This window comes from Uloborus diversus, chromosome 3 (assembly GCF_026930045.1).
Source record: "Uloborus diversus isolate 005 chromosome 3, Udiv.v.3.1, whole genome shotgun sequence".
NCBI classification, from domain to species: domain Eukaryota; kingdom Metazoa; phylum Arthropoda; class Arachnida; order Araneae; family Uloboridae; genus Uloborus; species Uloborus diversus.
The window spans coordinates 77,860,546-77,885,999 of NC_072733.1; the positions used below are offsets into that span (position 1 = coordinate 77,860,546).

Here is a 25,454-nt window from a genome sequence, read left to right on the forward strand (position 1 = left end):
ATATAGAATAGTTTCAAAAAGTAGAACTGTAATAAATTAAAATAGATTGGACATCTTTCTGCGAATGGAGAAAAAATCTCAAGAATAAAAACAAATATCAAGCAGTAAAAATCCTCAACATATAAGCACTTTAACCTGGAGCGTTTGTTGCTGCTCACAGCTACTGCACCCCACTTGATACTTTGATTTAAATACTTCAGTATTTATCCTTAAGCATGTGACAATATCTGGAACTGGCAAGAAAATCAAATCTGCATGTTATTTTTCTGAAAGTCATGAAGCAATTCAGCAATAAAAGCATGATTGACAGATCTTTTAAAGGATGATGAGTGAATTATTTAATTTGAGATTTCCGTTACACAGAATTCTATTAAATAGCAGAAGCTAGAAGGAAAAAAAATGATTGTTTGATAACTGTTTTATAATTCAAAAAGGTAAGAATCTGCACCAGATGAATATACTCCTAATCCACACGTCGGTCAATGCAGGAACGATCCTGGGTTCATGGTTACCATATTCATATCCATAATAACGACGTTCATCATTAAGCGAAACCGTTTTGTAAGATACTATTAAGATGCATTTCTTTAGAAATTAGTTGATTTAATATGAAATCTACACTGAATTACAAGCCGTTATCTAAGTTTACTTATGCTTTAATTAAAATATGAATAAAATTGTACCACTGTTTGTTTCCTTTATGAATCAAAGCAAAATCCTCTTTGTTCTCATGTTCACGAGCGCCAAACCATTACGAGATCACTTTGAAGAAAGAGAAATACATAAATTAATCATTTCATCTCAATAGCTCAATATTAAATACATTGTAACATGTTATTGACATCAAATCACATTTATGACATTTAAGATCGAGCGAAACCATTTTGCAAGTCATTAGGCAGTTTTTGAATAAATATTCGTTGAAATAACAAATGAAACTTGCAACATTACTAATTTCAAGAGTTAATTTGTGTTTTTGTGAAACATAAATTCAAATTAATCATTAAAACGTACCTCACAATCACCTAAATCCTCAGGCCCCCTCGTGTATCTACCGTTTGTTCACGCGCCAAACCATTGCGTCGCCAAATGTCAAGGTTGCCGTAAATTTCCCTGTAAAAATCGCCAGGATTTAGCTGTAATTAATGTCCGCCCACATAAATGAGTTACTTCTTCTTTCGAAGTTGAAGTTTTGAATACACGTTCCGTAGACACGAGTATTATGATTTTGCTAAATGTCATTTCCCAGTCCTAATAAAGCGACAAGAATGCTTACTAACTCGAGCATTAGTTCTCAAGGCAGCCCTAAATATGCTGCCGAATCTCTTAATGCTTGTCTAAACGATGAATGTTTTGATTCTAATAATAAATCCACGGTAGCGCCTAAAGCTTTAGAATCTACATTCTTTGACATTAATTCCATTAAAAGCTATTTGGAGACGAAGTGTGGCGCTGTATCTGAATATTTATTGAGCATTGATGGTAGTACAAAATGTATATTTTTTCAAGATTTATTTATGAAAGACATATTCAACTTTTTTCCAGATAGATTATGCATTGATCTTTCTTACAAATTTTTCCAAACTAATATTTTCATGTACTTATTTTTATGCGATGATTCAAATGGTAAAAACTTTATTGTATCTCTTGGCTTCTCACAAGTAGATGATCCTGAATGTACTGCTTGGTTATATAGTACATTTAAAAGACATAATCCGAATTGGCGGCGAACAAAATTAATACTTGCTGATCCTAAGCTTAAGTATCGAGATGTTGTAAGAACTTGTTTCCCTAGCCCATATATATTAATATGTTTCTACCATGCTGTTAAAACATTTAAAAAAGCAATTGACACTATACAGGGTTTCTCATCCGATGAACATAAACAGTATACATTGGAGTTATTTAAAAATATGTATCTTGCTCATACTCATGCTGAATATGAAGTGCACTATCAACAGTTCCTTGCATTACACAGTGAAGTTGTGGCATATTTTCAGGAATTTTGGATACCTCTACAGTACCAGTGGAGAACTGGACTCGATTATTATCATGAAGATATATTTTTTCGTTTTAACCAGTACTTAGAAAAACTAGATAATTCTATTAAGCCATTTTTTCTGAAAAGTGATAATTTGTGTGAATTTATCAAGAAATTATTTATTATTATAAATTTAATCAGGAAGGAAACATCAAGTATTGCTATCAATAGTTCACCAAATTTGTACTCTCGGTTTTCCCCAGAATTTCAAATATCAAAAGTGCTTACTCCTTTTGCTGCTAAATTTGTAATTGAGCAGTTAAATCTCTCTTCAGAAATTAATATGGAGTATGGTGTATTAGCTGATAGTTATTTTTTTGATTATTTGGGTACTTCTGTGACAGCATCTTCATCTATATGTTCATGTCAATTTTATATGTTTACCTTGTTACCATGTCGTCATATTTTTGCAGTGAGAAAAGTTCTTTCACTCTGCGTATTTGATGAAGCTTTAAGTGATTATTTCTGGAATGTTAAATTTTATCAGAATACATTAACATGTATGCAAACTCTTTCTAATAATTCAACTCTAGAGATGTTTTCCAATCCTCTTTCTAAACAAGTTTTGACATCAAATACAGTAGAAGAAATTTTACCGGTATTACTTGACTGCCCCAAATCTATTTTTGAGTCTAGGTATGAAGTTTTAAGACAAATTGTAAGTTCTTGGAAAAAAGAAGAGGATGTTGTCTTGCAGTTTACTGGAGTTGAATTATATACTCAGAATAATAATTCACAAGATATATTTTCTAATGAGTCGCCTAAAATTGATAAATCTGAAATAAAACCCACAAACATACCGAAAAAAATGAAATATATCAAAGAAAAACCAAAAAGAAGTAAGTAAGAAATTCTGTTTCAGAACCCAAAATATGCTTATTTATTTCTATCTAAAACAATATAAGAAACATATGCATAAAAATATTTAATTTAGAGATTTTCTTTTCACAATGTCTTAAATATGAATGGTCTCAAATTAGTTTTGTTTCACTTTTTTCTATGAATTCCTGTTAGTTTTAGGGGCACCCCACTGGGAAGTAAATTTGAGACCCCACCCCCATCTCCCCGCACCATGTCCTTTTCCGGAAAATTCATCCGATTTTTTGGCCAACTTGAATATATTATTGCAATACTACAATTTCATTTATAATTTTTACAATGATTTCTAATGTCTTTTCTCTGAAGATGTAGTTAGGTATGTGCCTGGCAGCAGAATTTCATTGAGCACTCTGTGCTGCAAATTGAAAATCCCAAAAATAGTCTGCAAGGTATACCAACTCAAGATTAATCCTGAAGCCTAAATAAGTACCAAAAAATACTTAAAATAAGATGCTAATATTAGTACCTACTTGTTTCCTACGGATTATATCCCAGAAAAAACTGCAAATCTAACTTTGCTCACTGAAAGTTAAGATTGTCTTCAAGTATTCAGGGCCCAATACAGGCTGATTTTGCTACCATTTTTCGGTACCTTCACAAAAATCTTGTTTTGAAATCGGTACTTTCACAAAAATTAAGTTATAAAATCAGTGGCTTTACAAAACATCGAAAATTTCACAAAAATTCGCATTTTAAAATATAAAATTTGTTTCTCTGTTTAAAACAAAATTTATTCATAAAATAACATTCTAAGCAGGTTTATATGAACAATCACTTAAATAGAAACCTTTTTGTAGTATTTTAACTAATTTTTAACTGTTTCTCGCCAAAGTGTATTTATGCAATATTATTGCAATCTTTCAACATTTGTTTTGGGAAACCGTTTTTCTTATAATTTCCTATGTTGTACACAGTTCATAGCCTATTAAGAAAAAATTATGATGATTTTCATACTTCTTAGGTTTTTAGCTCCCCCTCCCAGAAAAACGAAACCTGTTAGAAATAACATGGATGACAGTTACACTTTTTGAACTAAAATTTCACAAAAATGCTGATAAAAAAAAAAAAAAAAACTTTCACAAAAATAGGTAGCAAGAAAAAAATCCTGGATTGGCCCCTGGTATTTCAGGTAATTCTTAAAGATAAGCTATTTCCAAGTAAAAAATTGTCTGCAAACTATCTCAAGAATCCATTATGTACATCACACCATCGCTCTTTTTCTGCTATCAGGAATATGTATAGCCACTTTTTATCATTTGTTAAAATTATGCATTTCCTTCAGCGATTTGAGAACTTCTCCCCCTCCCAAAAATTGAGCTTGGTGCACTGGCGTAAAACTACGTACCGCACGACCCTGCAACGCTGCGGGACTCGTAGTCGGGAGGGGCCCAAAAATTTGAGCTTTTTTTCATTCAATTTTATAAAAAATTTCCATAAATCAAACTTAGTTTGAAAAGCTTATATTGATTCTGGGGCCCCAAAGAGCCCATCGACATTAAACTTCTGGTTAAGATATCGGGGGCCCTCCTGTAGCCAAACATTACAATTTTTTGCCATTTGCTAAAACAGTTTTAGCCAATTTGGGGCTCCCTCCTGAATAGGCCATGGCCATATTCAGTAATCGGCCTATAAGTGGAAAAAAGGGGGCCCACGGCCCACCTTCCATGTGCGAAAACCAAACCTTGGGACGGCACTGAGCAAAAAGTAGAGAAAAGGGAAAATCCCTGAAAAAAAAGGGAAAAGAAGGAAAAAGTCCTGGCCGTAAGGGATTCTGTAAAAGAAGGGATGTTTTTTGTGTAGGACCTGGAATGGGACGGAGGGGGGGGGGGGGGTCGGCAAGGGCCTAAAATTTTTGAGCTTTGCTTTTATTCAATTTTATTATTATTTTCCATAAATAAAACTTGGTTCGAAAAGCTTTTATTGGTTTTAGGGACCCCTAGGTCTATAATATCATTCAAGACCGTTTAAAATCGAGTTTTTGAAGCAATAGTAAAAAAAAATCCGGGGGAGAGTCCTGAAACCTTCTCTTCTTATTGTTTTTAAATATGGTCCACTTTTGCTTTTCTAGGGCTTTTATTTAGAAAAAATTTTGGGGGAGGGACTTGAACTCTTCGTCATCGCAATATCAAAAATCGCTAAAATTTGGGGCTTTAAAACTTTGATTTAAAAAAAATCCCAGGAGAGTCCCAGAACCTTATCTTTCTTGTCAGGTCATCAATGGCAATTCAATTTTAGGAGTTCAATTTTGAAAAATTCCCGGAGGAGAGCCTTCAAACTCCCGTTTCTTTAAAATTATTGAAGATCATCTAAAATTGCATTTTGGGAGCTTCAATGTCAAAGAGAATCCTGAAGTCTTATCTTTCACCCCCTTCCCTTTATATAACATCCTAAAATCCCATTTATACACCACTTTCAATGCTGTTACGGCAAGCAATGAGGGGGTTTGGAACTTTGCCCCAAAATTGAAGATTCAAAAAGGTAACTTAATGATGGCAAACAATCGCATTTTAAAGACTTGTTCAATTTCAAAAAATTACAAAAAAGGTCCCCAAAACTTTCTCTTTTTTTAATATTGCGTTTTTGGAACTTCAATTTCGAAAATTCTGCAGCAGAGTCTTCTAACATCATCAAAGGTGGCCACAATTGTATTTTAAGGAGTTCCATAGAAATAATTCTGGGTCAGAGTCCCCCCAATTTAATCTCATCATCTAAAGTTTTCAAAAGTGGCCTACAACTGCATTTTTAGAAGTTCTGTTAATAAAAATTCCTTGGGCAGTGCCACCGACACCGTTTCATTGAATTAAAAAAGATTTGTTCAAAATTATATTTTTGGAATTTTAATATGATAAGATTTTTGAAAGAGTCCCTAACTCCTTCCCCAAAGGTGGTACATAATCACGTGTGTAAAAACTTTCGTAAAATTTACGGGTAAGACCCCCAAACCTTCCATCTTCCCAACATCACTGAAGAATGTTTAAAATTGCTATTTTTTTTTTTTGAAATTCAAAAAACTCCTATAGGCAGAGTTCCGAATCTCATCCTTTCAACTAATATCTTCAAAGGGGGGCTTATTGCATTCTTAGAAGCTCAATTTTGAAAAATTTCCGGGGATAACCCCAGAGCGCCATTGTTTTAACATCATCAAAGATCTTCTAAAGTTGCGTTTTTCGAACTTCAATAATAATTGCAGGAAGAGATTCACTGACCCCTTTCCATTATATATAAAAAAAAAAAGATAATCACTTCAAATTCGAAAAATTTAAGACAAAGAGCCCTGAACAAATTCATTCTTCCAAATATAGTCTAAAATTGCGTTTGCTAAATTAAAATTTTAGAAACTCCTCACATCTTTTATTTTTGTACAAGTAATATATTTACAACCAGAAAGTTCCCCCCGTCAAGGTATGACGGGTGAAAACTGCTTCCTTGATCGAAGCAGTTGCCTGTTTTTGATATTTTGATAGTTGAAACTTTAACCCTAACTCCAGTGGATTAACCCTAAACTTCAGTAGGTAGCATTCATTTCTGACCATCTTTTCGTTTCTTCATTCTTGTGAAATGACAGTCTTACCAGTAAAGCAGTTAAGTTACCGGATCGAGTTCAGCCTTGTCACAATAAAGCCTTTCCCTGCATGTTAAACATTACCAAAACATATTATCAAATTATCATACAGTGGCGCGAGTTTCATTGTTGAAACATGCAGGTTACTCGATCATCGGCTGTTATTTATATAAGGATTAAATTCATATTGCTTATTCTTTTTCTCCTCATTGTAGCAAACTCTCCAGATTTCTGCTGCTAATGATCCCTTAGTGAACTAAAAACTCAATATGCCCCCCCCTCTCTCTCTATATATATATATATGTAAAATATGCAAACCAAATATTAAACAAATTATATAAAAAATAATGATGAGAAAAAGGAAAATTGCAAACAGCTATTTAATAGGAAAAGACAGAGTATGAAACCAGAGCTCATCAGCCATGGAGTCAACCATTTCAATATTTTTACTTTTATTATAATTATTATATATATATATATATATATATATATATATATATATATATATATATATATATATATATATATATATATATATATATATATATATTTGTTTGTTTGAAAATAAATTGCGGGGCCGACAAACTTGAAAAATTGAACTTGAAAATACTACAAATATAGATTAATACGATTTTTTTAGTAGGGGGCCCAAAGCCAGATTTTGCAGGTGGGCCAAAAATGTGAAGTTACGCTACCGGCTTGGTGCGAACATGGTTAGATTGTTAGGTAATGTGACCAGACGTCCCGCTTTTTATCTTACTGTCCCGTTGCGGGAATGTCCCGCCAAAGTGTCCCCTTTGTCGAAAAAGTCCCGCTTTTTTTGTTTAAATTCCGTCACACAAGAAATATAACATACAATCTAGATTTTTTAACCGCTTTTTTCGATTTTTTGCTGTCGGTAAACGTAAGAACGCCATGTAAAATGTTATTCTTTAAGTTTAATACGCTGAACTACCTCCACCATGATTTGGATTGAAGAGGAGGAGCTGTTCTTTATTGGTACATTTGAGTTATTTCATGGCATTTTTTTGTTACGTAAAATATTAAGCCTGTGGAAAAAAAACTACTCTACCCCCCCTCCCGTCATGTGTCCTGATTTTTAGCTTAAAAAATCTGGTCACATTATTGTTAGGTGACAAAGTGCTTGCTCATCTTGATCCGGGAAGTGAATACAAATTGATTATTTGATTTTTATTGATTAAATATGCATGAAACAAATAACATAACTTTTTATTCTCATTATGATGTAAACTGAGATAAAAAAATAAATGAAAATTTTTTTGAAATATTAATTAATGTGTGCCAAACATTTTACTTTGCAGTCGAGTCTCGAAAATCTGAGTCTCAAAAGTTCGAGGTTCTGCTTAATCTGATTATTTGCTTCATTTAATTTGAAGTTGAATTTTTTTATTAGCTAAAAAATTAATTTTCATTAAAGTTGAAGATAACATGTTTTTGCTTTGGTAAAACTTATTAACTACGTACAGTACAAAATTAAAATACATGGTGGTTTTAACAACACACCCTAAGTGGCATAAAATATTCACCGATTACAAAAAGATACTTACAGATTAAGAAATGACTGAGAGATAATAACTTGATATGTGAAATGTATCAAAAGTTGACATTGTTTTTGCACAAAGAACATGTAAACATACCTTTTCGAATATATCCGATTGCAATCGAAGAAGGAGATGCACAGGCTCAGATCTATAAATTTTGGACCACTTGCAAATAATCAATAGGGCCCCTAACTGCCTACTGGATTTCTACGACATTGAGAGCCAGGGGTCTGTGGGTACGTAGTTCCGGGCTTGGAGATGCACAACTTGAAGCGAAATTTCAACCTTTTACTACTAACCTTTTTCGTGCTGTCCAAGATAAATACATATTTAATCACGCACACATAGATACAGATGTCCTGACAAAACTAGTCAAAATGAATTCGAGTATAGTCAAAATGCATGTTTGGTTTGCCTACCAATTTGAACACATAAATATGTACAAGCATCATGAAAAATTAAAGTAAAAATTTGTTTCATCTTAATTAAAAGGTAAATTAATGTTGAAATTTCTGTGATAAATTTTTCGTGAAGGCAATACTTCCTCTTCTTTATGCAAGGAAGTAAAAAGGTGCTCCTTCTCATATCGTTCAAATAGTGTAATTTTTTTATCTGAAAGAATTTTCTGGATAATCTGAGTTTTCAGTAATCCGACATGACATGAGCCCCAATTACCTCGGATTTTCAAGACTAGTCTGTATTTTGGATGAAATATTAAATTCAAATGTTTTTTTAAATTATCACCTCTAATCTAAGTGTTCTTACCTTTCTTTATTTATTTAGAGCATTCTCCTGTGCCCGACATAGTTGCTGAATCCAGCAAATGGAATTTCAAAAGCCAGATTTTAAATGGAAAATTCATAAATTATGCCTACTTATGTAGAGTAATTTGCAACACAAAAGAAGATTGTGTGGATTGGTTAAAAGAAATGGATCTTATAGTAAAAACTATGGTATGTCCAACATGTGGTTTTGAAATGAAAATCAAGAAGATGCCTCGACTATCAGATGGAGCTATCTGGTTCTGTTCCAATGTTACCACTGTAAGTGATGCATCTTTAAAAAAAAGAAAAACTTATTACATGTATCCGTACTTTTGATGAAATTTGATGTTGGTTGATAGTCGAATTTGCTTATAACCCAGTCCACCATTTAAAATTTTTCCAAGGTGGGAGGGGAGTGTCAAAGGTTTTATAGGTACTCAATGCATATTATGTCAAGAAACAACAAAAGCCACGCCCTCATATATGGAAGTATATTGATTCATCTAAGCCAGGGGGGTCAATTGTCCCTCATAACCCACCTAAATGAGCCTGAAGCTATATTTGCTTGTTATAACTGAGTGCTGGTAAAAGAAAAAGAATGTCAAAAAGAAAAAAAAAGCACAAAAATGCATACATACTTACAACTTTTTTTCTTTGTATAAGTACAAAAGAAGTTGGTTAATTTGCTTTGAACTTTCGAAGGAAGATGGGTAAGGGCGGCAGGTTTAAATCCTTGGTTTGGAAATGTAGTAGATCCTAGGGATGTGTCGTTCATGAACAAACAAGTCTGAAAGAAACACTCCTTAAGATGAGTGACGCAGTGCATTCTTTTGAACAATGATATTTATTTTACAATTCTCTCTCTCCTTTAATTTAATTAAAAAAATATTTGTTTTGATATTTCCATTCTACACATTCAAAATTATTTTTTGTTTTTTAAATTTCAAAATACAGGATGGTTTTTGGTGGATTTTTTTTTATTTTAAGATTAATTTTTTAAATTTTATGACATCATACAACGTTAATTCTATTTCATTTTTTTCATTAAGTAAAATTTAATTTTGCAACATGTTGGAATCCAGTCTGTGACTTTTGGAATGGAAAAGTCATACCATTTAGTTACTGAGAAATAGCTTACAAAATTGATTATATTTGTTTTATACATCTGAACCTAAATAAAATATTTTTAAAATAAATTTTTATTGGTGTACTGCCCAAAAGCGTAGTGGCAACAGTTGGAAATGACGCAATGGATATAAGGCAGTACGAAAGAGCTAAAGTTTCCTTTTTTATGCATATCATCTCGCCTTGCGTGCGTGGCTGAAACAGCCTCTCGAGTTTCGTTAAAATGGGGAATGTGGGGATGGCCCTTTGCAAGGTTAAGTGCAGATAAATGTTCCTCGCTAAGATGTGAAGTCTCGGCATCACATAAGTGAACCAAGAATCTATCAGAGTCTTCTGCCAGACTAAATTTATCGCCGTGTCGGAAGTGGAGGCCCCATGGACCAGACCTGGAAGCTAATGAACGCATCGGATGGTTGGAAATTATAAGTCTTTTGGCCCGTGAAAATGAATAGCAGGAATTGGAGTTCGGAGCTACCGGCATCGGGCGAATCCTCAAATCATTCAGCCTACGCTAGATCTTTGAAGCAAGGTCGAATTGGTGCCTTTTGTACAGCGTGTGAGATTTTTAGTGTTTGATGTCTCGTCGTAGAATTCAACCCCTGTGAAGTAATGTTTTAATGTATTACATGAGAACTTTTTAATCTGTGCAAATTGTGGTATTATGTTGTTATAGGCTAATGTTATTTTAATGTGTGTAAAATGCAAATTTCATATTAGTTAATTTTAAGCAGAGAGTTATTTGGGCTTGGTGCTTTTGTAAATATGTATAGGCGGAAACTCTGGCCGTGTAATAACTAATGTATTTTAACTTTGATTGGGGGTTAATTTTAGAGTTAGTATTTGATCAAGGAGTAGTTTTAAATTCTTTTAAAAGCACTATTCTTGCAATTGTATTTGTGTTATAATGCTGCATCTTAACCATGACACCTAGTAAGAATAAAGCTGTTTCTTTCTTTAAAGAATTGTAATTAAGGTGATCTTGGGTATGTGTTTTGGTGTTTCGCGTACTGTACGTTTCGTCAGTATAAAAATGGTGCCGTGGCTTTCTTTTCTTGCAGCTTTATAAAAAAAAAAAAAAAAAAACATATTAGCGGTGTATAATATGTGGTGGTTTTTACAAGTTTTAAATTTGTAATTTTGTGTGTTTTTGCGTATTGTATAAGGAAGGGATGGCCAAGGACCAGGCATCAGGAGTTTTTGTACCTCACGGCTTATCTGTAATGAATCTATCAATGATACCTGTGTTTAAAGGTATTAATAGTGAAACTCCTCTTCCTGAGTTTTTTGAAAGGATAGAGGATTCGGCTTTGCAGTGGAATTGGTCTGATTCGGAGAAATATTTCGTGGCGCGAGATAGGCTGTTTGGAAACGCTAGGGAATGTTTCAATGAGTTTCGCGACGAAATTAGTGATTTTAAAACATTGAAACTGGTCCTTTTCAGAGAATTTGTTAGCAAGCCGCCCCCAAGCGTTGCCTTTTTCGAGTTTATGGCATTCCGGCAGCCACCAAATATGCCAGTGGAGAGGTTTATCGCAAGGGCTAATGCGAAAAGCAAAATGCTAGATTTCGGAAATGAATCTAAAGAAATAGTGGAAAGTCAGCGTAAACACATGTTAATGAACATGCTTCTTGCAAATTTGCGACCTGAAATCTTGAGGGGAGTAATTGTCAGAAATCCTAAAAATTTGGAAGAACTCAAAGATTATGCAGGTCGTGAAGAAATTGCCTGGAGGGCAGCACAATCCGCCGATAATCCATTTTTAAATCAATCTGAACATTTCGAGGCAAATTCTGAGTCAGTGTTTGGGATAAATCAAACGAATACAGAAAATAATAAAGTAAGCGACGGATTTAATACCTTGTTAGAGAAAATGGATTATCTAACAAAAAGGGTTGAGCTGTTGGAGGGGCATAGATGCCGGGGTAATGAAAGAAAAGTAAGTGTAACTTGTTTTAAATGTGGGCGAATAGGACATATAGCTCGATATTGTAGAACGAATCCAGGATACGAGCACACAAAAAAATCAAATTCCGGATAAACTGGAATTTTTCTTGAAGGATAAAATTTTGGTATGCAGAAACAGAAATTCCAAGGGGGAAAAAGATATTAGGTACGTTGTGCCACAGTCGTTGGTGCGAAAAATATGTGAGATTTATCATGATAGTCCGCAAGCGTGTCATCCCGGGATTAAGAAAACTTCTAACAAAATCAAAAGTATGTTTTATTGGCCGAGAATGGGGGCTCAAATCATAAACTGGGTGAAGTCGTGTCAGAGTTGTATGGAACGAAGGGCACATCTGCCAGGGTGTTTGGCTCCATTGCAGAGAGCTCCTATTCCGGCAGGTCCATTCGAAAAAGTCGCTTTCGACATAGTAGGTCCCTTGCCTGTCACTGAAAGGGGTAATAGATATATCATTACCTTTACTGACTATTTTACAAGGTGGGTGGATGCTTTCCCTGTGTCTACGATAGGCAGTGATGTCATCGCGGATTTAGTGATGCAATTCATTAGTCGTTATGGGACACCAAAAAAATTTTTGTCAGACCGGGGGTTGAATTTGCTAAGCAATGCAATGAAGGAAGTATACCGGAGTTTGAATATAAAAAAATTAGATACCCTGGCGTGGAGACCACAGAGTAATGGGTGCGTGGAAAGATATCACAAAACGTTAGGTAATGCGCTTTCGCATATAGTAAATTCCGAACATGATGACTGGGATATAAAATTGCCCTTTGCTCTCCTGGCGTATAGAACGTCTGCACACGAGTCGACCGGTTTTGCACCGGCATGGTTGATGTATGGAAGAAATTTAAATCTGCCTCATGAGTTTCTGGAAAGGGCGACCCCCTTTTCTTATGCGGATAATATGCATTATGCTAATGAGCTACTGAAGAAATTGCATGAATCATACGCCACAGTGAGACACAATTTGGAAAATGCGGCTGAGACAAATGAAAACAGACGAGAAAGGCAAAGTAAAATACGGCAATTTAAAGTAGGGGATGAAATATTTTGGTATAATCCAGCTGTGAAGCCAGGGCGCTCAAAAAAATTGAGTAAACATAATGAAGGTCCTTTTCTAATTTCTGAAATTATCTCTCCAGTAGTGGTAAAAATTAGGCACGCAAAGAAATCAAATTACGTCAGGGTGGTACATATAGAGAATATTGCTTTGGCCACTCCCAGATTTCCCTTAGTTGACCCGGATACTGCTACCACAGATATGGGTCAAACAAGAACACAACAAGGTTGTCAAACACAACAAGAAAATACAAAAGAGGAGGGAAATTCAACTGGGAGTTTGCCTCTTGATGTTCAAATGATGCCTGGTCTCTTAGGTCGTTTTGTCCCACATGTTGTGCATCCTTATAATTTGCGGCCTAGAGTGAATGGAAGAGTTGTTCAATAAAAATATACTTGTGTATATTTTTTTTAAGGGGGAGGGCATTTGTACTGCCCAAAAGCGTAGTGGCAACAGTTGGAAATGACGCAATGGATATAAGGCAGTACGAAAGAGCTAAAGTTTCCTTTTTTATGCATATCATCTCGCCTTGCGTGCGTGGCTGAAACAGCCTCTCGAGTTTCGTTAAAATGGTGAATGTGGGGATGGCCCTTTGCAAGGTTAAGTGCAGATAAATGTTCCTCGCTAAGATGTGAAGTCTCGGCATCACATAAGTGAACCAAGAATCTATCAGAGTCTTTTGCCAGACTAAATTCATCGCTGTGTCGGAAGTGGAGGCCCCATGGACCAGACCTGGGAGCTAATGAACGCATCGGATGGTTGGAAATTATAAGTCTTGTGGCCCGTGAAAATGAATAGCAGGAATTGGAGTTCGGAGCTACCGGCAGCGGGCGAATCCTCAAATCATTCAGCCTACGCTAGATCTTTGAAGCAAGGTCGAATTGGTGCCTTTTGTACAGCATGTGAGATTTTTAGTGTTTGATGTCTCGTCGTAGAATTCAACCCCTGTGAAGTAATGTTTTAATGTATTACATGAGAACTTTTTAATCTGTGCAAATTGTGGTATTATGTTATTATAGGCTAATGTTATTTTAATGTGTGTAAAATGCAAATTTCATATTAGTTAATTTTAAGCAGAGAGTTATTGGGGCTTGGTGCTTTTGTAAATATGTATAGGCGGAAACTCTGGCCGTGTAATAACTAATGTATTTTAACTTTGATTGGGGGTTAATTTTAGAGTTAGTATTTGATCAAGGAGTAGTTTTAAATTCTTTTAAAAGCACTATTCTTGCAATTGTATTTGTGTTATAATGCTGCATCTTAACCATGCCACCTAGTAAGAATAAAGCTGTTTCTTTCTTTAAAGAATTGTAATTAAGGTGATCTTGGGTATGTGTTTTGGTGTTTCGCGTACTGTACGTTTCGTCAGTATATTGGCATATGTTCTTACTGTTAGGTAATTTTAATTCCTTTTCTTTAAAGAAGATTCATGATCTAATGAAACATTTTCAATGTGAGTAACTCTCAAAGTTATCCCCAGCAACTTTTAAAAATAAAGGAAGTCATTCAAAAATGATATTAAAACATAGGCTCTTAAAATCTGCCTAAGCTTAAAAAAAGTACCAAATGTAAAGACTTGGCAAGACATTGAAAGTACCATGCAATGTCATCATTTGCATGTGGCAGGACATGCATCTGTAAAGGATGTGAAAGATGACTTCCATTATTCACAAAATTTTCTAAATTTAGCTTTTCTTGAAATTTTTGCAGTAAGAGCTGGTATTTTTATAACAGGGACACAAGGGAAAATAATTTCTGCATCGAAAAGCATGTTTTACTATGCTCTTATGCTCTTTTGATTGCTGCAAAAACAGATTTTTTTTTCATGATTGCAATACCCTATGGTTTCCTAGTTGGTAACACCATAGTCTTCTTTGTGCCATGACTGCACTAGTTTTCAGTTCTTATTATTTTTCAATTTTAAACTTTTGAAACAAAGGATAAAAATGGTTGCTAACAGAGGGTTATCTGGTCTCTCTGAGAGGACTTTTAATATTAAGCTGATGAAGAAAAAAAAAAAAAATTAGTGCTTTGAAAAGCAGAGGTAGCTTTACTGTAAAATAAAATTTCCTCCTTTATAAATAGTAACTTTTAATTTCGTTATAATATGTAAAATATTTTTGTGGCAAGTTCTTTTGTATTTAATTCAATCACTTTTCAAATACATTGGTGCTATCATTTCAAATATTATGAAGGAATCTAAAATTCATCTGATTGTTTCGCTTTTAATTTGTGTCAACAAGGATTTATACAAGGGATGGGCGATTGGAGGTGATCGCCTTGAGCCAATATGTAGGAACTCTCCCTCAACATATTTTCGATACTGAAGTCCCAAAACCGTAATTTTAGACGATCTTCAATAATTTTATGAAAAAGAGGGATCATCCTTGGAATTTTTTCAAAATTATAGCCTTGAAAATGCAACTGTAAGCACATCTCTTAACACTTTCATGATAGGGATGAGAACTTTGTCTAAAATCGAGGTTTTGGAACTTCAAAAAACTTTCAGAACAATCTTAGATGATCCTAGATAGGTTTTTTAGTCTCTCCCCTGGAAAGTTTTTTCAATTTAAGTTAAAAAAAAAAAAAAAGCAATTATAGTACACCTTTGATGACGTTAAGGTAAGGAAAGGTAAGGGATGGGGTTCAGTACACCTCTCCAAAAATTTCTCTCCGGAAGTTTAAAAAAAAAAAAAAAAAAATTTAGACAATCTTTAATGAAGGTGGTGGAGGTCTGGGAATTCATAAAAGGGTTAAGTATCTGAAATCAATCTCCTCCTCCTTGAATACTTTCTGGATCCCTCCTTGTGGGTCAACTCCTGTGTTCGTTTCTTAGTTTGTTTAATTAGTCCTGGATTTAAAAAAAAACACTTCAAATCATTAATATTGTTTGATTTTTTAGGTTAAAAGAAAATCCTGCTCGAAACGATGTTCTATTAGGCGTGGCTCATGGTTTGAATTAACAAATATTACATTAGAACAAATCCTTGCATTCTGCTACATGTGGATTAATGGATTTAGTCAGGATCAGATTATTTCAGAGTCTGGTATTTCTGCTGCTGCTTATGTATGGCTAAATAAGTTTTGTACAAGAGTTTGTAAAGAGATATTGTTTGATGACAAAAGTGACAATAAAGTAAGTTTCCTTGAATTCATACTGTAAATAAAATTCATTTTCCAAGCCAAATAATAGGACTATTTAATTCTAACTAGTGCAAAATATCAAAAATCAATATACAAAATCTCTGTACTGCTCTGGGATACAGAGATTTTCTATATTGATCTGAGATATTTACCAGTCTGCATACAATCTTGTATCACCTTTGGTTACCATTTTTTGTACATACTATAATTTTTGTGCTATGTAAAGTTAAGTTGATCAGCCAAATCAGTAACTTGCTGAAAAAAGTCTGTTAAATACAAGTGTTTTGGGAAATAAAAACAAGTACTAATAAAATAATAAATGTTAACAACTAGTTTATTTATTACACTTTTAATGACTTTATCTGATACTAGAGCCAAATTACTTTACTGTTTTTGGATTTTTCATCCTTTTTCTTTGGTTCACCCATTGAAATTGAAGTCTTTTTAACCCTTTACACCATGATCGAGACACAGGTGTAGCTGTGCCACAGAGAGCTTATGAATGAACTGGAAGCGGAAGTAGAGCTCTACATTTTATAAGGGGTAGGATCATGAAGAATGTGTAAGCAGTTAAGTTTTTACTGCTTGTGCAATCTTGCGGATCATACGTACTATGAAATGAAGTCTTCTTGTTCCCACTTCCAATTTAACTGCCAACTCTTCGTGACGCAGCTCTAGTTTGGATGCAATTTTGGTTTGAATAAGGTCTATTTTTGACTAAGGTCTATTTTGACAAGACCTGTATGTATTTGATATTTTCAACTATGGAAAATCAGCCCTTTTTTCTGCCTGAGTGCTTTTTTTATATGCTTAAAATAAGTCATGGAAAGTCCCATAAAATTAAATAAACAAATTAGTTATTTTTACTTGCTTTATTTTCCAAAACCCTTATACATGTATCTAACAAACCGTATTTAATAAATTGCTGACACAACCGGAAAAGTCTTCAAAGTTTTGTATTTGATGAGTAATAATAAAACCTTATGGAATAGACATTTTGGGTTTTAAAAATATTCTATTAACATGCATTTGAACATATTGTAAACTTGAAATAAGAAGTGAGGAAAAACCGAATTATTGTTATAATTTAACCAGTACAGTTTTAACTTGAAATAAAGCCCGCTGTAATCAGGTGTGCAAGACGTGCACCGTACGTGTGCGCCATGTTCAAGGTGCACCAAATTCAGCCTCACCTTGCTAAATCTGAAAATAAATAAAAGTAAAGGCAAATTAAAATTTTGACTCTCCAAAAAAAAGAAAAACTTAAAACGGTGCCCCTTCCCCCCATAGGGGACCATTTAGTGAGAGAGTTTAATAATAGCAAGAAAGTGTTCTTTCAGCTTTATTCTTACTATCAGATGTGGCCAGTGCCAAAGAAAAAAACAGGCGGAAGATAGGTAGATAGGCATTTCGGCCACTTTGCCGCCTCTGTCGGGACATTAGGCGAAAATCGTAGTAAAATGAGCAGGACTGGGGTGTGAAGTTTGACGGCTGGTCGCAATATCTTTTTTCCCTACTAGCAAAATGTCTTGCATCAACCTTGACAGATCTTTATATTATACTGACGGCGTCAATATTGATGTGTTTCATACTGCATAAAAGTTGCATAAAGATTAAAAAGCAATATTGCAATAACACACATGCAAAATTACATTTATCTTAAAATACCAATATGGATATTACCTTACAATATCAGCATTGCATACATGTTGACGTCGTCAAGATGGTATTGATTTCATGCTGTCGCCGTCAAGGTAATTAGCAGGGACGTAACTAGGTCGTTTTTGAACAGGGGCAAGACCTCGTTTCGGCGCCCCCCCCCATAAAAAAAAAACAAAGCAAAAAAAAAAAAAATCCCCGAAAAACTTCATAACGTCAACACCAGGGCCCTTCACGTACATTACAGAGAAAATACACCGCTACATATATATATATATATATATATATATATATATATATATATATATATATATATATATATATATACATAATTATTATAACTATAATATTGAAAAGGCCAAACCAAAAGCCCATAGATGCGCAACGCAGCAAAACTAAAAAGCCAAGAAATTTATAAAATATACAGGTCAAATAACAAGTTTTAAACAATTTTTAAGAATAATAATGATTAGAAAAAGAAAAATACAAGCAGCAATTAATAGAAAAAGTTGAAAGGTTGAATTAAGAGCTCATCAGCCGTGGAGGATTCAATAAGTATGGTTAAAAGACCAAAAAATTAAACTACAAACTAAAAAGAGGGTGTTTAAGCTCCAGTATATGCACGATAGAATATCATCTTGCGCTGAACGCACCACATGGTAAACTATACACAATAAACAAGACCTTAAACCAAAATTAAGATCTTAAATAAATCTCAAATTTAAGTCTATCAAATTTCAACGCAAATGGAGCAGAATCACGGAGGAGACGGTTACATTTGAGGCAGTGAGAAGCAAAGGGATGCAAGTGGCAAAATTAAAAATTTAGAGATAACCAGTACTCATAGTAGGTGAACCCCTCCTCCGTCTTGGGGCAAGAGATAGTACAGTGAAACATCTATGAGCGACCACCTCTATATAGCGACCACCTCCATTAACGACCACTTTTCTGAGTCACAGATTTTTCCCCGTATAGGACTAATGATAAAATACCTCTGGGAAAGACCATTGAAACCTCTCACAACGACCGGTAAATCATAAACCTCAGCATTAAAAAATATAGGAATTTTTGCTAGAGAAAACTCAAAAAGAGAGAGACAACAAAAGAAAAACAATAGACCATGGAATTCATAGGCAGACTAGTTTTCTCATGTTGACGAAGGTGGAACGAAACCAGAATAAGGGATTGAAATCTATTCTCTTGTGAGTTTAAACATGTTCCTTTCTTGCTCTCTCTCTCTGCTTTGAACCTCAAAAATGTCACAAAAAGGAGAACGTTGTTTTTCGGATCCTTGGGAAGCTAAGGTGGCCCATGCAAATCTCAAGGCAAGGCAAGCGTGCGCCTTTCATTGAAGCAGGTTGATAAGAATAGAACTTCGTTAAAAAGTTGTTTCTTGGAATTTCTTGGTTGCTTATGGGAGAAGGGGCTAGAACGGAGCATTCCTAGTTCATCAGAGTGGACAAAATCTATTTTTCATGCCTTTGATTAACTCAAGAATTGGTTTCAGTGAATACATCGCAGTCAAAATTACGAAAAAGCGAGTTATCTCACTCTCGAAAAACATGTAGAAGTCATGAACTTACAAGAGAAAGGAAAATTTGATAGGAAATTTAAGGAAATTAGCGGTAAAAAAAATGTTTGTTTTTCAGGCATACAGAATCTGATGAGGGAAATGCGGAGAGTTTGGTGTACAACCAAAGCTGTTAGCACAATAAACTCTAACAGAAATAGATAACTTTGTCTTGTACTAATAATTACATATTAGCAATTTATTTTTGCAGCTGAAAACTAAACTAGAAACTAAAGTTGTTATAGGAAAAAAATGAATCTGAAGCAAACGAATCTGTTTACATATTTTAAAGCTATTAGTTTTTTAATAGAAAAATCATGTAAAAAGTATATTTTACATTTAAAATTTAAAAAAAAAGTTTCTTTATTGAAATACATTTTCATCATAATGTTCTTGATTAATATACTGCAGGAAAAAGGTAAATAGCAACTATGGTGCTATATTTGCATGTTTGAAAAGGACCTCTAAAAGCGACCAACCTCCATTAACGACCGCTTTTTTCAGGAACAGAGATTGGTCGCTCGAGAGAAGTTTCGCTGTACTAGTAGCCCTGGTAGGTGCTTCTGTACAGCATGATTTAGAAAAAAATCAATGAAAGCCTTACCTAAGCTATACGCGTTTTACTCAAAACTTGAAAATGTCCACTTACATCCCTTTGCTTCTCACTGCCTCTTATGAGCCAAGGACGAATTTTACACAAAATGCATTTGCAATTTATACATGTCTTGTAATGTAACTTTTCGTTACACCGTGATGGAGTACTCTTTAACCAGTAGAACTAATAGATAAATAACATTCCATTTGGTATCACTTTTGAACCGTTTCACCACTGGAAACCATATTTGAATTAGGCAGTGATAAAGGAGTCTGCTGCCTATAATGCCATAAGCCTTATAAACGCGACTTTTACGTAATTAGAAGTTTTTATGTAGCTTTATCACGGTATTGCTTTTTTTAAAAATAGCGATAGGAGGTAAAAATCATTAAGTATTTATTTATTATTTCACATATGAAGTTATTCAAGGAAAAATATTTTTGTATTTCTACAAGAGAGTCACAACTTGTTGCAATATTGCTTTAAAAAATAAATTAAAAATTATAACTTCAATAAAGCAAAGATTTTCAATTATTTATTTTTCAGTATTTTAGTATACTACTATGAAGATATTCGCAAGAAAAACAACAATATTCAACTACAAAAGAGCAACATATCACAATAATGCGTGAAATAATTTTAAATCCGATAAAAAATTTAGTAGGTTAGTTGTTTTTGTTTCTTACTTGAAATTAATTGAATATTACTATACTTGGCTTATCCTGACTTTAAGCTGACATCTTACTGTTGTTCAAAAGGACAGATTATCTTATTTAAACTCTATCTTGATAATTTTTTATCTTTTATTACAGCAAAAAACGCTGTAACGAAAATACATCGGATTGTTACTTGCAAACACTTAATCATTTATAGTTCAGCTGCTGTGGTGTAAGAATGACACTCCAAATATGCCATGTTGTTTTTCAGATGACTATAATTTATTGTACGCCCTATGCAGGAGTTGTGTATTTAATCAAAATAAAGAGCAAATATTTGGTACATTGACAGTTTCGTTCCGGCTATCATAATTTAAAATTATATCATTTCAGTGAATATATTTTTTAACTTTAAACATTTGATCTGGATAAGCCGGAGATCTGGATAAACGAGAGCAAGATAAACAAGGTTCTACTGTAATTATAAATATGCATCAAAAGTACCAAAGAAAAATTCAAGTTTAGAGCCGTAAAAAATAGCCGATTTCTGACACATTTGATTGACGTTGATGATTTAAGCATATTTAAAATATTGTGTGGGTAGAAAAAATATTTTGAAACTAAGTCGAAAATTTATCGTTTTAGTTCAATTTATCCTCAAAATAACCCTAGTATTTTCTAAAGAAAAATTGGCAGCCTCCCGAACTTTAAATTGAATCTCCATTATTATAGTGCGAGATTTTTTTCCAAGAATGAGAAAAATTATAAAATTTAACAAATTTGTATTACATCATTCAAATTATATAAACAATGCCTTACCTACTCTCCTAACGTCTTTAGCATTTAACCACGATGATAAATAAGATGAAGATTGTTGGGGGCCTCTTTTTCGTGGTCTTTCGCTCTCTTTCTGAATTCAGCTTCAGATAGTTTTTTCGACATATCTTAAAATTGATTTAAAACTATACAAGATGAGCAAAAAATGGATTAAAAAGCAGAAAAAAAATTTCGTGGTACGAGCTAGAGAAGATACTCTTTAGAGAATGGTTCTGTTGGATAAAGATAGTGGCTCCAATTCCTAAGCAATGGGCTACGGCCAAGGGAACAGTGCAACGATTTTCCCTTAGGCCCTTGGGGTGGGGTAGTACTCAAAACTTCTTCTCCCCTACCACTTCTAAAGATAACTAGAATGCATTTTTAAGACTGCAAATTAGAAAAATTTCCTGGTTTATGCTCTCGAATCGCTCCGCGTAACATCACGAAAATATCCTATTAAAAACTGCGTTTTTAGCTTTAAAATTGCAGAAAAATTAGACGGAGATCCCCCGTACCTCCCTCTTAACATAATAATGGAGATAATATCTGCGTTTTTGAGGTTTCAACTTTGAAAAACAGGCAGGGGGAGGGGGACGCTCTCCGACCCCTTAATATTACGAAATAGTGAGAATGCATTTCTAAGATTACAAGTTGGGAAAATTTTCTGGGATGCACCGTCAGATCTCTACTCCCTCTAACATCATCAGAGATTGTCTAAAACTGCATTCTTAGAGCTACAATTTCGAAAAATAGACAGGGGAGTGCCACTGAACCTCTCCTTCCCTAACATTACCGAAGATCCTCTAAAATGCGTTTTTAAGACAACAAATCTACAAATTCGAAAATGTTCCAGGCGGGGAGGGGGGGAGAGAAGAAGGGTCCGGGGAGAATCCCCCTGGACCGCTCTTCTTTCAGAGTTAATACTGCACTTTCAACAAGTTTCATATAGCCAATGATCTATTAACGGCTTCCTCTTAAACCAAAAGCTGAAACTTATCTTTCGCTGTATTTAGGATACGATCGCTTGAAATAATTGAGGGGCCACCAGTTCCTCACACCTCGTACTGTTTTGATTTCGCAATGGATCTCTCTCTTTCTCTCTCTCTATATATACATATATTAACTATATAGTCGCCTCAGAGCAACAGTTAGACATCTAATTATTGGAACAACACTAAAATATCCTGCCGCTGTTTGAGGCGACGATTATACACGTGTTTGTTAAGAAAAGAGAAAATTATTTGGAAGGATGCTAAACTTGTTTCCTAGTGAAAATTCCTTAAAAAATGCTCTGGTGCCTGCACCAATTAATAACCCATCCCTAATACCCGAAAAAAAAGCAAACGTTATCAAGCCAGGAGCGGATACAGGAGGTCATTAACCCTTCCTTACCGTAGACAGTGTTTTACCGATCAGTAATATAGCCCAATGCACCCCCACCCCCAAAAAGTAGCTTTACGTGCAACCCCCTTGCACCCCCTTTTTTTAGTGAACCGCCTATATAAAGAGAGGGGGCGCTATAGTTCACCTTGCACACAGACGCTCAGATGCCTAGTGGCGGGCCCGCTTGAAATGTTGGATGTTGTTACACATTAGACTACACAGAATCATAGAAATATCATTGAATTTTTTTTCCTAAAATGAAGCTGTATCTTAGGCCCTGAAAATATATCTTAACCTTATAAGACACAAGTTGATTTCCCATGGAAATGTTTTGTCACATCAGGCGTAGAAAATGTGTCCTTTATTACACATAACAGTTTTGAGCCAGAAACTCTCATGGTCCTGTATGCTTTTAGAGGTAGTAATATTTATGATGAAGTACCGAGATTCTACATTGAACAAATTGATGCATTTGCTTTTTTTCAATCTTAACAGTTCTGGCTTCATTGTACATTATATAAAGTTATGATTAAAATAAGTTAATCGTTTTCTGTCTAATCAAATATTTCCCCCCAATCTTAGCCTGATGCATGATGAAAGTGCATCTTATATGCTGGGAACAACAGGTCCTGGACAACTAAAAAAATGTCTTGTTGAATCTCTGATAACAATATTTAAAATGCAGTGTTGTACTGATTTTTTGTACAAACACTGAGAAATTTCTTGTTTGGCCCAGAAGATTTTCTCTTGACTCCTAAGATTTTAGTTTTAACCATAAAATACAATGCCTAGAAAAAAAAAATCCTGATTCAGGAATTTGTTCTAGCTGGATTATCCAAAATGTGTAACTTGTTCAATATTTTGTACGAAAAATAAATATTTATTATTTTTTAAAATCCTAACCTTTTAGTATTATTACAGATGGAACAATTAAGCAGTGCTCAAATTTTGGATGCTTGGTTAAACAGTTGTGGAGATGAAGACTCATTTGTACGGCTTCTAAAAAATGCAGCTGTTATTCACCAACAGGACAATACTAAACATTCCATTCCATAGAAGAATTTTGATTCCTTTGTTATCCTGCATTCTTCCATGATAAAGTTTTTTGAGGAGAGACAAAATCTGTGATATCATTGATTATATTTTTCATTTTACAACCAGTGAGTTAGTTTTCCAGCATATTGTTAAGTTTTGTTTGAAACAGTTTTGACAAAGAGTATGCTTGTTATATTTATATATTTAAAAATATTTCTGTGATAGTTTATCAACAGTTTTTTAAAATTAAAAAAATCGTATGAATGCATTTCATTTACTTTCACTCAAGGAGCAAAATAAACTTTAAATACATAACTTAGTCTTTTCTTTAGAAATGTATGTCAAATACATATGACTTTCTTTTGATATTATGGTTTTACTATGCATTAGATATAAATGAAACAGTGCTTTTAGTGCACTTCTAAATAATTTATCTTGATTCTAAAAATGTTAATCTACAGACTGTTATTGCAAACACACAGAGTTAAACTATCAGCAGTTAATTGTGAGAAAACAATGTTGTTAAGGCACACATATAGGTTTGCACTTAATTTTTTTTTTTCAAATTTCAATTTACAAATTAGACCTTTGCACATTATCTGTTAAAGTATTTTGAATAAAATAATTTAAAGATAACTTGAATTTTTGACAATTAATGCATAATTTAATTGACCATATGTCTCAATTAGTATATATATAGTTTTGAACAATTATTACAGCAAATCTCTCACCCACGGATAAAATCCTGCTCATAAATAATTTGCAATACCTTTCTTTATGTTTTTACCCTAATAACTGAACTACAGTCCATATTTTTTGTAGTAGGTATTAGGTAGGTAGCAGGGTGAATTAATAACCAGTTCATACACTGTAATGTGAAACTTCGTACTTTCAAAAATTCAGTTTCTTTGGTTGCATTTTTTAAAATTTAGATGAACCAATCAAAATTAGTGGAATTATAAAATTGTTATTTTTTTAAATTTTAATTTGGAATAAAATTGTTTACAAAGTCAAGCAGAGTACTGAGTACAACTTACTGAATGCAACATCTAGCAGTTTATGAGTTTATGCAGATTTTTTAGCCAAAAAAAAAAGCACAACGGAATAACAAAACTTTAAGTTAAACTCTGGAGTTATCACTATACAGAATTCAAACACTTTCTGAATTCAAAATTTTAAAAGAGCATTTTTGTCAGTGAAAGTGAAACTTTGAAAAGGTTTTTAACTTTTTTTTAATAAGTGGGAACGTTGTTTTTAATTTTAATGCTATCCCTGTTATCAGAAGATTTCATTCTTATTTTAAGAGAATAGAAATATATTTTTTTTTTCATTTTTGCGAGTTGAAACTTGTATGTACGAGGCCTGTCTAAAAAGTATCCAACCTTTGATTTTCCCGCGCAAAATAGAGACGATAGCGTGGCGCCACTGTACACAGTAAAGGAAGAGACCTTCATGCGCATGTGTGAATTTTATCCCCGCCTTCCAGCACGTCAGTCGCTGCCTGTCGGTCACTGAGTGAGGTGCTACACAACGTGTTCGTCGGATTACTAATTCTTTCAAGATGACTGAACGTGTTGAGCAAAGATACTGCATCAAATTTTGTCAAAAATTTGGTGATTCTCAATGCGAAACAATTCCT

At 34.0% G+C, this 25,454-nt stretch overlaps 1 protein-coding gene across 2 annotated transcripts; it reads left to right on the forward strand.

Moving 5' to 3' along the window:
- Window positions 1-1,212: 1,212 nt before the first annotated feature.
- Window positions 1,213-24,224, forward strand: LOC129218129 (uncharacterized). 2 transcript variants are annotated; one of them, XM_054852338.1, is made up of 4 exons: window positions 1,213-2,880; window positions 8,828-9,087; window positions 15,860-16,093; window positions 23,702-24,224. In XM_054852338.1, the coding sequence occupies exons 1-4, from the start codon at window positions 1,236-1,238 to the stop codon at window positions 23,834-23,836; spliced, it is 2,274 nt and encodes a 757-aa protein (XP_054708313.1). In that variant the 5' UTR covers window positions 1,213-1,235; the 3' UTR covers window positions 23,837-24,224. The 2 variants fall into 2 exon arrangements, with proteins under 2 accessions (XP_054708313.1, XP_054708314.1); XM_054852339.1 differs by having other exon boundaries at window positions 1,213-1,482.
- The last annotated feature ends 1,230 nt before the right edge of the window (window positions 24,225-25,454 follow it).

Excerpts from the sequence above, each read along its gene's own strand:
- LOC129218129 (XM_054852338.1), top strand. The coding sequence starts at position 1,236 with ATGTCATTTCCCAGTCCTAATAAAGCGACAAGAATGCTTACTAACTCG. Across the intron at positions 2,881-8,827 it reads CAAAGAAAAACCAAAAAGAA|AGCATTCTCCTGTGCCCGAC; the intron begins GTAAGTAAGAAA and ends TTATTTATTTAG. Across the intron at positions 16,094-23,701 it reads ATGACAAAAGTGACAATAAA|ATGGAACAATTAAGCAGTGC; the intron begins GTAAGTTTCCTT and ends GTATTATTACAG.